At 55.9% G+C, this 19101-nt stretch overlaps 1 protein-coding gene across 1 annotated transcript; it reads right to left on the bottom strand.

Annotated features, from left to right (window-relative positions):
- Window positions 1–2565: 2565 nt before the first annotated feature.
- Window positions 2566–14317, bottom strand: GRM6 (glutamate metabotropic receptor 6). Its single transcript, XM_045527767.1, has 10 exons — window positions 13811–14317; window positions 11296–11512; window positions 10851–10986; window positions 10089–10243; window positions 9003–9143; window positions 8709–8909; window positions 6955–7100; window positions 6244–6867; window positions 3514–3825; window positions 2566–2763 (listed from the first exon to the last, which is right to left on the bottom strand). Exons 1-10 carry the CDS (start codon window positions 14315–14317, stop codon window positions 2566–2568), a joined length of 2637 nt encoding a protein of 878 aa, XP_045383723.1.
- Window positions 14318–19101: the final 4784 nt, after the last annotated feature.

Here is a 19101-nt window from a genome sequence, read left to right as displayed (position 1 = left end):
CAAAGACAAAAATACAATAAACATGACAAAGCTGTAATAAATGTGTCAGAAAGTTCACACTGGTGAGAAAGCATAAAAATATAATTAATATACAAATCCCTCCTGCACAAATCTCAACGCATCAGACCACCGGTGAAACCGCCTTAGGAACAGGTGGGGAAAGCTTATATAAAAATGTAATCTTACTATTTTTTTAGAGAACTGAAACTGGAGAGAAAAACTGTAATGGTAATAAATGTGAAATAAGCCTCCAACCTAGAACTCCATTTTCACTGGAACATATAATTCATACTAAAGAGAAATAATTCAAGGGCAATGAATGTGAGACAGCTTTAGGTATAGTTCAGCTCTTAGTCAACCATGCTGTCAAAATGTCTTATAAATTCCACACATTTGAAAAGAAATAAAAATTTTATTCAAGGGTTGAAACAAATTGAACATCAAAGAATTCAAAACTACGCATGCAAAAAAAAATGGGAAAACCTTTAGGGAGATGTCAATCTCCCCTGAACACCAAGGAAATGATCAAAGGGAGAAATCACATGTTGACACTGAATGTGGAAAATCCCTTTTGTAGAAGTCAGAACTTTGTACTCATCAGAGAATTCAGAAAGGGGAGCACCCTCATGAATGTACTAAATATGATGATAACACCTTTAGTAGCAGAGGATGCCCCACCATGCACAAGATGGTTCATGTTGTGGAGAAAACCTGCAAGTGAACTGAACGTGAGAAATCCCATAAGAGGAAGCTGGAATTCACTGTGCATCAGTTAATTCCCATCAGACAGACAGGAATGAATGTGGGAAGTGTGTGGAAGTCTTCCAGGAGTCAGAAACCTCATGCTTGGGAGAAATCCTCTAAATGCAATCAATGTGGAAATGCCTTTACTAAGAAACCATTCTAACTCTAAGTGAGAGTTCAGAGTAGGGAAAATCACACAATGTTTAAAAAAATGTGGAAAAGTTTTCAACTAGAAGTCAAAACTCATTGCACATCAAAGAATTCATACTGGGAGAAACACTAAGAAAACAGTAAATGTAGAGAAACCTTCATTTTGGAGGTCGGAGTTCACTGACTCTCAAACAGTTCCTACAGGAGAAGAACCCCATAAAAGCACTAATGTGGAAAGCCTTCAGCAAGAAAACCCACCTCATTACACATCAAAGAACCCACAGAGGAGAGAAGCCCTATGAAACAGTGAAGTTTAGAATGCATTCAGCAATAAATGAAACTTCATAATTCACACTGTGGAAAACCCTAGGAATGCAACAAATGTGCGAAGGAGAATCTGTAGTACACCAAAAATGCTTTCCTGAGAAGCCCTATTAATTTAAAAAATGTGGAAACACCTAGTGCCAAGGTCAAAACTTACTGTGCACCCAAGAATCTATCTAGCCGAGAGTCTCTGTGTTGTATAAAGTGTAGTGCACCCTCAAAGTTACTTCCAGACATTATATAACAGGGAATTTATACTGATTTTAAAAAGCACTCAATTTAACAAATTTAAATTCTACCCCAGGGAAACAAAATTCCAAAAGTCAAACCACATTTTTTGTAAAAGAGGTTAGTGACAAAGAATGTCCGTGCACCTGTAGTCCAAATGTCTTCCTCCTCTGCCTCACGCTCTCCTTTCAAAGGGGACTTCCCAGTAAATATGGGGAACAAAAAGTTCTTATAGTCACCCTAAGTTGTTCACTTGGAACTAATCCTCACCATGGATACCACTCTCTCTGTCACTGCTCCCAACGTAGGGCTCCTGAACACAACCTCCCACAGGCATCACAGGGTGGTAAATGCCACCTGTGCCTTTATTCTCACAGCACTGACACCACACAAGTGTATCTGAGTTTCTAAAGGTTTGAGAGTAACTGAAGGGAGGGCACCAGGGGAAGGAAAGCAGCTGTAGTCCCCAATCCCAGGGGAGAAGACGATGGTGTGAGGACCTCACGGGGGCACAGCCCAGCTCTGGGCTCACTCTCCAGCCACTGCTGGCCCTCTCTGCTCAGAGGGATCTCGCCCAGGTCTGTCCCTCTGTGCCAGCACAGCCCCCGGCCCACCCCGAGCCACGTTAGTCCTGAATGTAAACCCACAGGTCTCCTCTCGCTGAGACAAAGAGGAGTCTCCTCCTCGACTCCAATCCTGTGTTTCATTCTGGGGTCTCCCGGTTCCTGCACGCTGCCCGCTCCCCAGGTGACAGTGGTCGGTCAAGGGACGGAACTCTCACTCACACCGGGCTGAGCCGGGGCTCATCGCGATCATCAAACTCAGACCAGAGGCAGCTGTGCCTCTCCAGAGGTGGCAGAGCCCTCTCGGTGCCTGTTTCCCAGCGTGGGCAGCAAGTCTGGTCTGACGGGGAGTGTGATCCCACATGTAGGGAAGGGAGAGCGATGTGCGGCTGGGCCCAGTGCCCCGGGAAGGCCAGCCCCGTCCACGCGTGGTCTTCATGGCCTCCCTGCCCTGGCTGCTGCCGGTGGACCTGGACTCCTCACAGCTTCCACCGTGAAGTGAGGGGAAGAAAAGAAACAGGAGAGGGAGCAGCCAGTCCCATTCCTGCCCCACCTGCTACTTGGGGTCCTCTGCGCCCTCGCCCTTCGCGGGGGCCACCACCGTGGAGGTTGTCTTGAGGCTCCGCTTCCGCTTTTGCACATTCTGCTCCGGATGGAACAGGATGACGTAGGTTTTGGGTACGTAGAGCATGCCAAGGGACACCGATGCACTCAGGCTCAAGGACACAGTCAGTGTGGTTGTTTGGATGTAGATCTAAGCCGTGGAGAGGGGACGGGGGTGGGGGGGGGACTCAGCCCTGCTCTCTCCCTCTCCCACCCCCACACGTCCCTTGCCACACAGACTGGTGGCGAATGGGAACAAGCGCTCAGAAACGGACACCAGCCTGAGCAAAGGCCTGGAGGCACGAGGAGCTGGCAGGCGCCATGTGGCTCTGGTGTGGGCAGGCAGGAAAGTGAGTGACGAGTAACCGAGGGAGGGGGGGCTAATCGTCACCATGGATACAACTGGGGAAGTGGTCCCTGTGTCTGAAAGGGGCTACAGCATGTTAATGAGAGAATGAGCCTGTTTTCAAACATGCAAATGATGAATGAACAGAGATTGAATGAAGGAGCAAATGGACCAACAAGCAAAGGCACAGGCGACTGCACAAGTATCCTGCTGTGTGCACAAACACACGACCCCGCACAGGACCGACGGATCCATGGGTTAGCAGGTGTAAAGTATGTGAGAAAGTCAAATTTAAAAAAGCAAGCAGAGTGGACATCAGGAAGAGTGGTTGGAAGAGTGGATGAACAGAGAATGACTGGATGAACAAGCAGGGGCATCGCCGATGAACAAAAGTGTGAACAAGTGTTTAAGGACACAAATGAACCAACCAAGCAAGCAACCATTCAAATAACCAAGCATGCAAATGGGTGGCCCCGGCTCTTGGAGCAATCGAGCCTTTCAATGGATGGGCAGGAAGCAACCCAGGTAGCAAGACCTACTGGAGACCCCAGTTACCTTTTCGGCTGACTGGGCAGTGCCGAAGAAGATGGGCACAAAAGCCAGCCAGATGATGCAGGTGGTGTACATGGTGAAGCCAATGGGCTTGGCCTCATTGAAGGTCTCGGGCACGCCACGGGCTTTGATGGCATACACGGTGCACGTGACCATAAGCAGGAGGCTGTAACCCAGGCAGCCGATCAGGGACAGATCCGACATGTCACACTTGAGCACCCCTCTGGCCTGCTCCGGGTCCACTGTGCGCTGCTCTTCGTAGTCAATGACGCTGTGCGGGGGCTTGGCCCCCAGCCACGCTATCACTCCCACCACCTGCAGGAGCCAACGCTGCGTCAGAGACATGGCCCTTTCCAGGGATGAGCCCATCCTGGGCCCCCACCAAGGTCTCTGGCAGGTTAGGGTCCCCTGGGGCCTCCCAACCTGCTGAGCGGGATGCTCTGGCCTGGGAGACACCATGAAGAGAGGAGGGCAGGGCAGGAGGGCCGCCTGGGCAAAGGCCTGTGATCCGGCAGGTGCGGAGAGGGGCTGTTGCGGGGGTGGGGGCTGTTGGCAGCATCAGGGCGGGTTGGGTAAGGGGCAACTCTGTGTCCTCTTCCTGTATTTTAACCATCACCAACCCCATTTACTGAGCTCCTTCAAGGTATGGTGGCTGCAGGTGGAAGCTCTGGAATCGTGGCCCTAAACACATCATCCCTCTGGCTTCTGTTTCTCCATCTACAGAATGGAAACCTTCGTATTCTGTGGCAAGGACACAGTGCTGTCTTGGGAGAGTAGCTGGTGCAGGTGCCACTGAACAGGGCCAGGCCCAGAGAGATGCATGCTCCTCACCACGCCCAGGTAGGCACTATCATCTCCCTCACGTAGGTGTGAAAACACTAGTTTGATCACGTCTAGCAACACAGCAAACCCAGTTTCTGAGGACCCCCTTCTTTCTCCAAATCCAGAGAATTGTTGAACTAACTAAAATGAAGTATGTGTGAATATATCACAGATGACAGGCAAGAGAAACTAGGAGGCGCTCAGTGGAGAGTAGGAAGAAGGTGAGCTGAGGCTGGGTGGCCCAAGCACTACCAGAGTCAAAACAGGCTTACGACAGGCAGGAGATGCAGTTTCGGTTCCCTCACAGTGACGGAGACCAGACCTTGAGCCAAGGGAAGCCGGGGGGCAGGAACTAAGACACTTGCCCAAAGGTAGACCCTGGGAGGGCTGCCCCATACATGCATGCAGGTTGTTCACTGTGTAAGAGCGCCCGATCACAGGAGCAGACGGGGCCCAGTCTGGCCAGCACGCCAGTGCCGTGCTGCGCCCTGGGAGCAGGGCTGTGTGGTCCTGCAGGGAGGGAGGCTCTGTAATAATCTGTCCACCCAGCAGGAGCACCTTTGTGACTCTGCCACAGGAAGCAGACCCGTGAACTAGGGACTAACGGAGTAAAACCCCACCCACTGTCCAGAAGGCAGTATGGAAATTCCTGTTGGAACAAGGCTCTCGCTGGGGAGGGCGAGTCACTGATGAGGATGCGCAGCAGCACCTACACGTGCCGCCAGCAGGGCTGCAACTCCTGTGGCTGACAAGGACCGCACGTGCCATACATGTGACGGACTCCAACCACGTAACAGAGGATGAGCAAAGGACGGGGAAGTGGATCCAGGACAGGCAATCCCCAGGGCCAGGTGCACAGGGATTGACTGCAGGCAAATTATAGCAACAGTGAGACGCCATTTCCCATCATCACGATGTGGTCATCATAGAAAAATACCCGGGGAGGTTGGAGGTTTGCCTTTTCGTAGGCTCTGTCGCGTCTGGAAGGGAGGGTGTGTAGCGCGGGGGTGCACGCTGGGGAGGGGAGCCCCGGTGTTGTGCGAATGTGGTCTGAGCACCTGCCCCAGTGGGTGGCGAGCCACGGAGTGTTTTAGGGAGGGGAGTGGCGGCCCCTTTCTAGGACACACCACGCACACGAGATGCTGGGCCTGACCAGGGATGCTCAGCTCCTGTCGCCTGGAGGAGGACAGAGTGGCGCGAGCCCAGGCTGTGGGAGGGCCTGGACGCGGCGTGTGCAGGGCCGGGTGCAGGGACTGCTCTCCTGGGGTGGGAGGGTGCCACCCTCCGCCTGGCCCTGAGAATCCGGCTGGTCTGCGATGTCACGCTCAGTCACCCTCCCCGTGCCATCTGTCTCTCAGCGCCCTTGGCACAGAAAACCCCAGGCTCCCCGCTCTCTGGGAGTCTCCAAGGCAGTAATACTGCTGTCTGAGGGAAACCCCAAGCAGCTCCCTTTCTGATGCACGCCACGCCATGCCACGCCACGCCGGCGGGTAGTGGAAGTAGGTGCTCTGCGCCACAGGAAAACACTGGGCCCTGTGCCTCTCACCCCATCACCCGGTCCTTGCGGAAACAGAGGAAGACAGGCGGGGGTCTCTGTCCTCCCCACCTGTGGGCCAGCTGCGGCCAAGCGTGTCTGGTTTATGAGAATAGCTTCCTTGCCGGCCAGAAAGCCAGCGGGGTCTCACGCCCACCTCACTGCCCCGTCCTCCTCCGTGGTCTGAAGGGGCAACTGCCGCTCCTGAACGAGTTCTCGTCACCGGAGAAGGCGAGGTTCTGTCGCCTGCGGCTGTTTTTTTATTTTACCACAGGAGCCAAAGTAGAAAAAAGCAACTCTAGAAATAGCACTTTTCTGATTTGAAGTGGAGAACGGCACCCCCGGCCGCCCCGGCCCCCTGGGACCCAAGGACCCACCTGCAGGGAGGTGAGGCTGAAGGTGATGACCAGCTGCGACGTGGGGCTGATGAAGGGCGGGGGCGTGACGGAGCGCTTGCCCTGCTCGAAGATGCGGTAGATTCGGTTGGTCTTGGTCAGCAGGGCCGAGTAGCTGAGGGTGGTGCCCAGGCCCAGGAAGAGCCTGCGGGCGGCGCAGACCGCGTCCCCGGGCTCTGCCACCATGAGGAAGGTGATGGCGTAGATGAGAAAGATGCCGGTGAGGAGCACGTAGCTGAGCTCGCGGCCAGAGGCCCGGACGATGGGGGTGTTGTTGTGCCGCACGAAGGTGGCCACCACCGTGGTGGTGGCCATGATGCCCAGGACGGCCAGGAGGAGCGGCGGGGCCGCCCAGGGGGAGGACCAGGTCAGGCGGACCACAGGCGTGGGGCGGCAGCCGGTGTGGTTGGGCGTGGGCCTCATGTCCCCAGGGCAGGCCTCGCAGGTGAACTCGTCCACCTGGAAGCGGTACCCGTCGCAGGCCTCGCAGTGCCAGCAACAGGGGACGCCCTTCACCATCTTCTTCCGCTCCCCCGGCCCGCAGGGCAGGCTGCACTGAGACGAGGGTACCTCCTGGGAGTCGCCTGACCACTGCAGGGCCTCCACCTGGGACACATGAAACGCAGCTGGTGACCTCTGCCCCCCGGGATCGTGGCCCGCCCCCCACACCTGGGGCTCAGTCTGTGCACTCACGTCCAGTCTGAGGGCCTCTGCCCACTGGCCCACCGCCTGGTACCCGCCACTGCTGGCACTGCCGTTGGTGGCCTGGTACTGGAAGATGTCGTACCGCCCGGGTGCATCTCCGTTCTCATTGAACATCACGGGGGTCCCCGCGCTGCCTGGAGGGAGAGCCTGTCATCCCCAGCTCGTTCTCTGGCCCATCAGAGCCAGCCTCCTGGGGAGGCCCCAGGACCAGCCAGGAGGCAGGGAAAGCCTAACAGGCGGGGGGGACGCCGCGCGTCAGGGAGCCGCAAGCCCAAGCCACAGCGAGTCACCGCTGCGCACGCACCGGGACGGCTCCTACCAAAGCCAAGTAACAGGCGCTGGCGGCGCGTGGGGAGACCGGAGCCCTCGCGTACGGCCGGTGGGAATGCAGAAGGTGCAGCTGCTATGGACAGCGGGGCAGTTCCTCAGAAAACCAAGCACAGGGCCACCATGTGGTTCAGCAGTCCCCTCCTGGGTACACACCCGGAAGAACTGGAAGCACGGTCTCACAGAGACATTTGAACAGGGCAGCCCTGTGCGCCTTGGCCACAGATGAGAGCAGCCCCAGTGCCCACCGGCCGGTGAGCAGAGAAACACATACGTGCGGTGGAGCATCATTCACTCTTAAAAGAAGGAAATCCTGTCACTCGCTACAACATGGATGAACCTGAGAACGTCGCACTAAGTGAAATAAACCAGTCACAAAAGAACAAACACTGATCCCACTCACAGGAGGTACCTAGAGCTGTCACACTCAGGGACAGAAAGTAGATGGTGGGTGCAGGGCCGGGGGAGGGGCGGTGGTCGCCGGTGTGGAGTTGTGGTTTTGCAAGATGCATAGAGCCCCAGAGATGGGCGGTGGTGATGGTCGCCCATTATCACTGAATCCCACCGAACTGTACATCCCAAGTGGTTATGATGGTAAATGTTATGCTCATGTGTGTTTTACCACAATTAAAAAAGAAAAAAGAAAGTTTCACCATCCAGGCCAGGGGATGGGTTCAGACCTGGACCGAGGCCTGCGTGACGGCATGAAATGGGCACCGGTCTGAACAGTCAGCTTTATTCTCTTAGCAGCTTGTTCTGCCAGCTTAGGGAGCTGGTCTGGAGTAGTATCCAGTTGAATTAATTAGCAGGGAGCATGGCAGAGAGAAAATGGTCAATAAATATTTTGTGGAAGAACAGAGATTTTAATTTTATGAAGGATATTAGTTGAACAAAAGCGTATCTCTCCCACAAACCATGGGCAGAGCTTGAGTCTCTTTGGGTCTCTTCAGAGGACACGATTTTGACCCAGGCCCTGCACTGGCACCTGGGGACATGTCAGACTCATGCCTTGTGCCTAGTGCATGACAGAGTGGGCAGTGTGTCCCCAGGTAGGCCCCCGGTGCCGTCTTAACTGTGCCCCACCCCCACCCAGAGTCCCGATGCCCCTCAGTGCTGTGCAGGGGACAGGAGAGTTGTGTGGGACCCACACACGGTTCCAGGCAGAAGGGATTACAGAGAAGTTCCCCAACATTTGAAATCTGCAGTTCGGGACAGGATGCTCAAGCCCAGGGAGGGAGGAGTGTTAAAAAGTGAGGACCAGAAGTTGGCTCAAGTCTCCAGCAGTCGGCCTCAGATGCCCCTGCTAGACCATTCTGCCTCTCCCACCCCTTCCATCCTGAGCCATCCCAGGCCCCACAGAGAAACCCACCCACCGACTTCCCCTCGCTGCCGTAGGTGCACAGACATCCACTCACCATTGAAGCGCACGGCTCGAATGTACTGCAGCAGCATCCGCCCATCAGTGGGCTCCATCGCTGGGCACAGGCCCGTGTGGCCGGGGCAGAGGGCCTGGTGCATGCTGTGGAGGGCGTGAGCAATGGCGTACACAGCATCGATCACAAACTGCACCTTGCCCTCCTGCTCGTAGGTAGAGTCCCGGCCGATGCGTTCCTCGCCTGCCCTAGGGATGCCCAGAGGAAGTGCGCCTGGCCCCTATGCGCCCAGCCTGGGCTCCCGCCTTCTCCCTCACCGCCCTGGGCAGCTCTCACCTGTGCACTTGCGGGTGGAACCATCTGACGGGGCACCTGAGCCGGTCAGCTTGCAGTTAAAATTCTCTTCCCAGAACTCGGCAAACCAAATGTTCCTGCGGTTGTTCTCCAGGGAACGCGTCATGAAGTACTGGTCAAATCCTAAGAGGGAGGGAAGGACAGAGGGTGGTGACCATCTGAGCCAGCCATGGTTCTCCTTTGCAGCTAGGAGTGGCCATATGACCAAGTTCTGGCTGGTGAATTCAAAGCCAGCTGGGGGCTCCAGGGTAGAATTTGCATCCCGATGCAAACTCAGAGCCTCACCACTTAAAGACTTTTATCCCTGTTTCTTCTTTGCTGGTTAGGATGTTGCTGTGAAGATGTAATGTGTGGAGCTTCAGCAGCCATCTTGTGAATAAGAGGCCACAGCACAGAGACATGAAGCAACCACAGAGAATGTGGAACAGAAGAATGGACAGAGCCCAGGGCTTTCAGAACATCCCTGACTGTCTCACACCTGAAGTCACCTCCTTTCAGACCTCTTGTGATGAAATGCCAGTATTGCTAAAACCACTCTCAGTCCAGTTTGTCACTTGCAACTTAATGCACTCTAATTGAAAGAAACGGTGTGACAGTATATACCCCCAAAAGCCTGGAAGTCCCTGGGAATCAGGGGTCAGCCTTTACAAGGGTCTGGGCTTCATTAAATAACCCCGAAACATGTCACCAAGGCATCTTCAGCTCAGCCCTAGGGGAAATGAGCAATGCTACTGTAGAGTGTCCCCGCGGGAGTCATCCAGACCTTCATGGACGGGATTGGGAGGGGAGACTCATCACTGATCAGCAGGACAGTGTGTCCCACATCCTTGCTTTCTCTTCCTCCCACCCTCACCCTCACATTAGAGAGCCTTTGGTAGGACCAGAAATATCAGCACTAAATTAAAAACCAAAAACTAAGAATCCTTCATCCTGTACAGTGAATGTGCCTTTCCTCATCTACCACCTCATTCAAATACCATCTGCAAGGCTGTGTCCACAGATCTAGGAACCCCAGAAGGGGCCTGGGTCACGGTACCAAGTACACAGGTGCGGAAGATGAGCACTCACCATCGATGGAGGCCCTCTTGGGCAGGATGGTGATGGCTCCCGCGGCCACGTCCTCCAGGCTCAGGATGGGTGAGGTCTTGGCTCCCCAGCTGTCTGAGCCGACCCACAGGAAGTGTCCTGTCAAGTTGGCCTGGCGTGCTGCCTCCAGGACGCGCCTGGCAGGGGCCAGGCTGGGGTGAGTGAAGGCCTGGGGTCTTCCTCCAGCTCAGCCCTGGGAGCCCCCTGCCTGCCCCGCTCTGCACCACTCGCCTGATCCTCCTTCCTCAGTGACAAGGACAGCAGGGGTTTAAGGCGCTCTCCCTGGGTTTCCCTCCACCCCAGGCCTGCCCACTGCTCTGCCCACAGTAACCTGCTCCACACTGGCCCTCACGGGGGCTCCTTAGGGCAAATCCCAGGCGGTCAGAAGGCTGCTCTGCCCCTCGCTCCTCCCCAGCGCCACACCTGACCGGCAGCTCTGGCCCCTCAGTGGCCTCTATACTGCCCCTGGGGCGCCTTCCCCCCACCCCCCCTCCCCGGCTCCTTTACACACTCAGATCCGCTCCGGGTCTCTCCCCGCTGTGAACTGCAAAGACCGCAGTTTCCAGGGCTACGCTTGGAGCGTCCCTACCCAGACCAGGCCTGCTCATCGCTGGGGCACCAGACCCAGGGTGGCAGGAAAGTGGTGGGGAGGAGGGAAGCGGAAAGGGAGGGTGGGCCTGGCTGGGGCAGGCCCCTCAGGGAGAGCCTCCAAAGAACACGTGATTGAATGTGCCACCGTCCCACCTGATGTCGTCCTCGTTGGCAAAGATGATGATGCCCCGGGCGTTGGGTGTCTCCGTGAGTCTCCTGATGACCTTGTTGAACTCTCCCGGCTTCGGCTCCCTGGGAATCTTGATGGACTGGGCAATACACACCCCCCCTGGGTGTCGGGATGCCAAGGTCAGCTCCTGTCCCACCTGGCCACCACTGCACACGACTGTGTGGCACAGCTGAGGGGTCCGGAGGGGTGAAATCTAACCTGGGTCCCCCTGCCAGGCCACAAGGCAGGCGCTGAGTCCTCCAAAGGAGAGGGACATCCGCCCACGTAGAACACCATCCAGGCCCACCACGGCCCTGAGGCCCACCATGGACCCACGCCCCCATCTCTTGGCTTCGGCCCCACTGACAGCCTCTGGCCCCCACCTCTGTAGGCTCCTTGATGTCCTAGAGCCCCCAGTCCCCAGCTCACCAGCCTCACGGGAGATTTGCACAAACGCCTCAACCCCACTCTCGCCATAGTTGCCCTCTGAGGCCAGCGTGGACACGTAGTTCCATCCCAGTGCCCGCACGATGTCTACCATGGCCTGGGCCTGGTATGAGTCTGGCGGCACCACCCGAGAGAAGAAGTCGTAGCGTGTGGAGTCGCTGAGCTCTGGGGCTGTGGAGGCGTAGCTGATCTGGGGTATCTGCAGGCAGGAAGGACACCCGGGTTGTGGATGGAGGGTCAGCCACTCCAGGGAGAGAGGGCAATGGGGACCCAGGACATGGATGGGACACAGAAGGTTTGGGGTAGGGAGCTGGGGCCAGACCTGGGACGAAGATGGGGCATGAAAGGTTCGGGGTGGGGACCTGGGCACCAGCTGGGGCAGCCAACAGCAGGGAGAGGCCGGAAAAGGTCTGCATGTGTGCGTGGGTCGGGAATTTTGTGAGTATGAGAGGGGAGAGGGCAGGACCAGCATTGACAGTGGTGCAAGCTGTGTCCTGAGCAACGGCACCCCAGCAAGGGGCTTGCAGCCAATCCACGTGCGTCTGGCTGGGGAAAGGGGCGTAAAGGGGCGTCCTCGTGAGCCCAGAGGAAAGCACATCTTCCTAATTCACACCAAGGGGTGGCTGGCGGAGGGGGGGCGGCCCTGGGAGGATCAGAGCAGACGGGGAGCTGGAGTGGGTGTCTGGCCTAACAGAAGGGCTTGTTGGAAACTGGGTTTTCTGTGTGTATTAGGAGCGATTACAGCAGAGATTATGGCACTGGCGGGGACAGGGGCAAGTGGGAAGGAGCGGAGCTGCGGCAGCGGGCTGAGAACAGCGGAGGAGGTGCTGGGGGCAGAGCCCTGGTGGCGCCAGCGAGCGGGTGTGAAGGCCGGAGGGGCCGGCCTAGGCTAGGGCTGTGAGAAGCAGGCCAGAAAGCAAGTGTGGGGTGTGCGGGCAGTATGGAAAGGATGACGGTGAGCATGACAGGGTGAGAGAAAGACAGAGGCAAGGAGGGAGAAGGGAAGAGAGCGAGAAATGAGAATAAAGACCAAGAAAGAGGGGAGCGGAGAAGAGAGCAGAGAAAGGCCCGGGGCCCAGTTCACTGCAGGACGCTGTGGGTCCCTGACCCTCCTCACGCTCCAGTTCCTCTTCAGGGCGACCCTCCCCCGCAGGCGGAACCTCCTTAGGGAAGTTAATTTAAAATGCCTGAGATCACAGGGCTGTGGCTGGGAAATGAACTCCCGGTTTCTTTAGACCAGGAATTGCAAAACGGCCCCCAGAGAGCCACAGCTGGCCGGGGTTGTGTCTTGTGTGTAGTGTTTTAATTTTTTTTTTTTAATCTTTGAACTCGTAGCCCGTGTCTGAAAATAGAGAGTTGCAGCACAGCCTCAGCCTTGGGCGCTGGACTCTGGGGGTCCTGCTTCCCTCGGCGCAGTCCCCACCGGCTCCTGAGGGCCCCGGGGTTTGCAATCTCTGCACTCAACCTAGAGGAGAGAGAAACTAGAGCTCCAGGCAGGGAGGGGACAGACGCAGGCAGGGAAAGGCCACAGGGCAGCCACACAGCCTTTCTGGTCGCCAAACTGAAGGTGTGTCTGTGTGTGCCACACCAACACTGCCATCCAGAGGAAACGGGGTGGGGACTTCAGGGTATGCAGGTGACAGAGGGGTCTGAAGCTGCTCTTGGGAGAACGGGAGAAACCAGGGAACAGGAAAGCCCTCCTCCAGGCGGATGGAAGCAAAGGCTTTCTCCCGTCACAGACTCCCTGTTCCACAGAACTCCAGCAACACTGCCCCACAGCCCCCCGTGAACGACCACGACAGAGAACCCCAGACTGTGATAGCCAAGGCCCTCATCCCTGATTCCCCAGTCACTGCCCCTGGGACTGCAGGGAACACGCTGCCCGCACCGAGGACCGCCCCCTGGAGAAGCGCACAGCGCAGACGCCGCGCCAGGGCATGGCACCGGGGACGCGCACTCAAGGAAGCGAAGCCCACTGGCCCCTTTCAGAGGCCCCTCAAGGGAGGTTTCAGGCAGACATTTTAAAAACGAATTTAAATGTTCAACAAGGAGGAGAGAAGTACTAGAACTTTCAGACCTATCCACCTCCCTCCCCCACAGCAGCTCGGGGCAGCCCCCCCCCTCCCCGCGTTCAAGCCCAGGGGGCAGGAGCACCCCCAGGGTTGTACAGGGCGTGCCCAGGACAAGGACACCCGAGCAGGCGGGCAGATGGGGGCCGCAGTCCAGGCTGCCTCCTCTAGCCAACCTGGCCCCAGGCGCCCTTGTCAGCCCCGGACTCGCACCCAGGGGCTGGCCCTGCGGGCGGGAGGGCAGATGAGGGGCCAGGGAGGCGGCGGGGGCGATCTGATCCCGGCCTCCGTCAGGCCCGGCGTTGTGTGAATCAGAGTATGAAAGCAGGGCCCCTTCCAGAAACGGGCAAAAGAAGAAGACATCGGCCACCCCAAGGGCGAGGGCGGGAGGGACACGCCGGAAAGCGAAGCTGCCCCGCGGCCCTCACCGCAAACAAGCGCAGCACGTTGGCGACCATGATGGAGACGGAGCTGGCCGAGGCGCCCACGACGGCCACGACGCGCTCGGGGGGCGCGGCGCGCAGAGGGGGGACGCCCCCGGGGCAGCGCACGCCCACTTCGTCGCCGTCGCCGCGGCCGCGGATCAGCGCCTGCACGAAGCTCAGCGCCTGCTCCAGCGCGTACGTGTCCCGCGAGCAGGTGTCCAGCAGCCGCGCGCCCAGGCGCACGCCGGGCAGCAGCGCGGGGTCGGCGTTGACGCGGTCCAGCGCGTACAGCATGGCCTCGAGCCGGTGCACGCCCTGCTCCTTCTTCAGCGGCCCGCACGCCCGGCCCGCCGCGCCGCGCGCGTGCACCGGGAACAGGCCGCCCAGCGTGAGGCCGCCGGCCAGGCGCACGGAGCCCGCGGCGCGCGCCAGCCCCGCCTGCGCCAGCCACGCCAGCGGCGGCAGCAGCGCCAGCAGCAGCGGCTCGCGGGCACGCCGGGGCCGCGCCATGGCTCGCGGGCTGCGGGAGGGCGGCAGAGGGCTGCGAGCGCTCGCTGGCACGCTCCGAGCGCGGGAACGAGGCGCGGGGGCCCCGTCTCCACCCCGGCCCTGCCCCGCCAGCCCCGGGCCCTCTTCCTCCGGTGCCGCCCGGCGCACACCCAGGCGCCCTCCGGAGCCGCAGTCACCTGTGCAGCCGCCGTTGGTCCAGGACGAGACTGTGACAGATGCCGACGGCCCTGAGCCAGAGGGGATTTAAGGATTCTGGGGAGGGATGAGAGGCCGCCCCGAGGGCGGAGACCCCTCCTGAGCACGAGGGCAGCGGCGCGGTTCTGCTCGCCTCCTTCCCCTCCCTCTCTTCCTGATGCCCTGTCTGTAGCCACCCAGACCCTCTCTGATCGATCTCTGTCTTACTCCATCTCTAGGTCTCGTGCCTGTTCTCTCTCTATCCTGTCCCTCCTCTTCTCGTAGCCGTCTTGTCTTCCTACCGCTGCCTCTCCCTCCCTCCCTCTCTCTGCCCCTTACCCTTCTTCTGTCTGGCCCTCTCTTTCCTGGCCACCGGCCCTCTCTTTCCTGGCCACCGGCCCTCTTGACGCGAGCGGCCCAAGGTACTCCCCGACCTTCTCGCAAAACCCCAGGTGGACGCGTGGGTGGAGGGGCGGGAGCAGAGGCTGTGAACACGGCGGACCTAAGTGCGAGGCGGGAGGGCGAGCTGGGCAGGAAGGAACCAGGGAAGCAGGAGCGAGCAGACCTTTAAACATTAGTTGTACAACCGCCCCGCAGACGGCGAAATGGAGCCTCAAGGAGTGAGACGACACACAGGGACACACAGTTTGCATGTGTCAGCACCAGGGTTTACACCCAGAATGGTGTGAAACCACCAGCCCACACTGCCTTGATGGAGGGAGGGGACAGGGCCCGGTCCCCTGCAGCTCCCACCCCCGCCTCTTGCAGGGGAGGCTGGAACCCTAAGGAGTTGTCCTGGCGATGTCCACAGCTTCCCCTGGCTCTGGAGCTGTGCCTCACTTTCTCATCCTTGGGGGCCAAGTTAGGGCCTTCACCCCGCTCTGAGGCCCCAGATTTGGCTCTGGCTGAGAGAGCGAGGGCGAGCTGGAGACAGGTGGCTTGCTCCCAGCCACGGGGATTAGCAGGCTCCCGGTACAGGGGCCTGAGCCGGCTTGGGCTCCATTAGACAGGGTGGATTATGGCGGCCGTGGGGATTTGGGCAAGGCTGGCAGAGGGAACAAGCCAGAAACATGCCACCTTTCTCTCCGCCCCCACCACAGCCAAGGGCGTGGTCTCCTTTCCCAGAACCACCTCTCCCCGGGGGAGGCCAGTCCAGCTGTTTCCACCCATTTCACAAGCGGGAAGGGTGGGCCCTTAGCGGGCGCAAGGCCCGAGCCTGCCGCTGCAAAGGTGCACGCGCGGGGCTTCGGAGGTGAACGGGCCGTGCGGGTGGGCCCGCAGGGCAGGCACAGCCCTTCCTGCTCCAGAGAGGCCAGGCAGCTGCCGTGGCTCCCGATTTGAATGAGCAGAGCAGCCACTGGCTCCTGACCGGAGCAGGGACCCTCAGGGAGCAGGAGCAGCAGCCGGAAGACCAGGAAGAGGCCCCCACCACTGCCCCCCGGGGTACAGGAGGGAGGCCGGGCCACCAGTGCTACTCCTCATTTCCGTAACTGGTCACGTAGTGGTGGCTGGTGTTTGTAAGTACCTTCTCCGCCACCCGTTCCATATCCCTTTGGCCCTCAGCAAACACCTCAGCTTGCGGTGGCTCCTTAGCTGGTGGGATCACCCAAAGCTCCATGCCTGCAGGGGCCTGGCCTTTCCCGGCCCTGCCCAGCTGGTGCTTGTGGCTGCCCAATGACTGTCGTCGCGGGGCATTCGCAATGTTGAGCAACCACCGCCAACGCGGGTTTCTGTCCAAACTAAAATCTGGCCTGAGAAAGCCTCCGTCCTCACATGCTTGTGTCCTGAAGTGCGAACTGTAACCTGACTTAGAAGGCAGGCAAACTGGAAGCCTGGCTGAGAGGTGTGCTTCTGCAACCGCTGCTGAACCTCACTCCGCGGGCCCCAGCGGCCAGAACGTGACCGCTCCCGGCCGGCTGGGCAAACCGTGGCCAAGTGCGGTGGATGCCCGGCGTACCCAGTGGCTATTTCTGACCATCACTTCCGTTTTCTGTGTGTCACTTTCCTTTTTCTGTTCATAAATTTCCTCCAAACATGCAGCAGTGCTCACTTTGAGAATCCTTTTCTTTCCTTGCACAATTAAACTTTGTTAAATTTCTAAAATTTTTCTTTTAAAAGTTCCAAAACATTTTCCTCACCCCAAAGGGAAACTCCGTACCTTTAAACAGTTACTCTCAAGTCCGTCTCCCACCCGGCCTCTGGCAAGCGCAGATCTGCTTTTGTCTCTGTGGATTTACCTACTTTGAATATTTCATGTAAATAAAATCTTATAGTGTCTCGCCTTTTCCATCTGGTTTCTTCCACCATGTTTTGAGGTTTATCCACATTATAGCATGTATCAGTACTTCATGCCTAATTTTGTAATAAAATTCCATTGTGCGTCTATAGCACAATTTGTTTATCCGGTGTCCATTGATGGACACTGGGCTGTTTCCAACTTTTGTCTATTTGTGTATGAGTATTTGTTTGAGTACCTGTTTTAAATTGTCTTGTGTACATACCTAGTTTGGGGGGTCAGGACACACCACTCCATAATATGACCATAGGAGACCAGAAGATGCCATCACAAAATATACTTCTTTAGCATATTTTGATCTGGTTAATCTGGGAAACTGTAGACACAGGAGTAGCTCTGAAAAACTGCCCTTTTGTAAAAGAAATTTACATCTATAAAGGAAATCTACGTTAGTAAAAGTATCCTGTATCAGGAAGAGGGCTGCTCCAAAAAGTTTTATTATCCGAGAGACTTTTTATTTCTATAACAAGACAACCTTTGTTCCCCATGCATTTCCTCCTCTCACCCTCCCATAAATTATCTCCAAGACAGCCCAAGCCCCTGTTCCTTTCTGTAGCTCAGGATGCTACTACACAGGCTTCAGTCATCTGCCCTTCCTCCAGCCTCATACTCTGTGGGACTCCCATGCATATGTATGTAATTAAATACGGCTTTTGTCGTCAATTTAAATCATAGTCCCACTAAAGACCCTAGGAGGGTGGAGGGAAGCCATCGTCCCCTCCCATACACGAGGGGTGGAATTGCTGGATCATATGGTAATTCCATATTTAACTTTTTAAAGAACAAACTGTTTTCCACAACAGCCAAACCATTGTACATTCCCACCAGCAACGCACGAGGGCTATGATGTCTCCACATCCTCGCCGCTGCGAGTTCACCAGCTTGTCTGAGTCTGGTACCAGAGACAGGACACCCACACTCACAAGTCACATGAAGCAAATTTATGACTCACGGAGGGTGGCAAGAAATGACAGAAGCCCAGTGTTCATGACAAGCTAGTCCTCTAAGGCTCAGAAAAGCTGCCCAGGGTGGGTGAAGTTTCCTTTGCATGTGCCCCACTGGCACCAGGGCTGAGGACCCCAGGAGGGGCCCGCCCTGGGTTATGTATACTGTGGGGGGAGCACATGATTTGCAGGGCCAAAGCACTGAAGGATGTCCTGCTTCTAGGGGGTACAGGAACAAAGCCTAGGCTGTTCTGGCCGGTCCCTCCTTAATAGAGTGTTTTAGTCCCAGCACATTCTATAGTTATTCTTGAGAACTACAAATGAGAAAGTGGGGAAAACTGTGTCCGTCCAAGGCCATTCTGAAAATCCTGTAACCAACACTTATTTTCTACTTTTGTGATTATCACCTCTCTAGTGAATGTGAAGTTACATCTCATTGTGGTTTTCATTTGCATTTCTCTAATGACTGATAATATTGAACATCCTTTCACATGCTTTTGGCCACTTGGGCATCTTCTATGAAGAAATGAGTATCTAAATACTTAGAGCCTTTTTTAATTGGGTTGTTTGTCTTCTTGTTGAATTTTAAGACTCATGTATATATACAGGATACTGTATCCTTATTAGATATATGATTTACAAATATTTTATCCCATTCAGTGAGTTGTCATTTCACTTTCTTGAGAATGTCTTTTGATGGACAAAAGTTTTAAGTTTGAGGAAGTCCAAATCATATATTTGTCTTTCATTGCTTGCACTTTTGGTATCATATCTAAGAATCTATTGCGAAACCCAAGGCCATGAAGATTTACATCTATATTTTACTCCAAGATTTCTATAGTTTTAGCTCTCACGTTTAGGTCTTTGATCCATATTGAGTTAATTTTTGTGTATGATGTGAGGGAGGGATCCAACCTCATCCTTTTGCATGTGGATATCCAGTTGGATACATGGAAGTCCTCTATGGTAGGTAATATTTGGTCAGAGACTGAATGAAGAGTGTTAAAAAGCAATGTTGATGTCTATTAGGAAGAGTGGACAGCCCTTGGAGATCCCAGGTACAGAAAAATGTCACGAAATAGCCTGAAAATGCTTGCGTTGCATAAAACTGCAGATAAAAAGTAACCAGAGGTATTGGAATAATAGGATTGGAACAGACCACTCAAATCATAAGCAGGTTTGTAACGAGAACACTAATGAAAACCACAATTCTAACAAAAATAATAGCAAAGTTAAGGGGGCATGATAAAATGTTAAATACATAAATGTTAAATGTTAAATACATATGTGTGTATCTACACATATGTACTAGAGTAAATTGAGAACTTCACCTATTAAGAGAGATGAAAGCACCTTGGAGAAAGAGGGTA

This window comes from Lemur catta, chromosome 16 (assembly GCF_020740605.2).
Source record: "Lemur catta isolate mLemCat1 chromosome 16, mLemCat1.pri, whole genome shotgun sequence".
Lineage (NCBI taxonomy): Eukaryota > Metazoa > Chordata > Mammalia > Primates > Lemuridae > Lemur > Lemur catta.
This window is presented reverse-complemented; position numbering and strand designations above follow the sequence as displayed.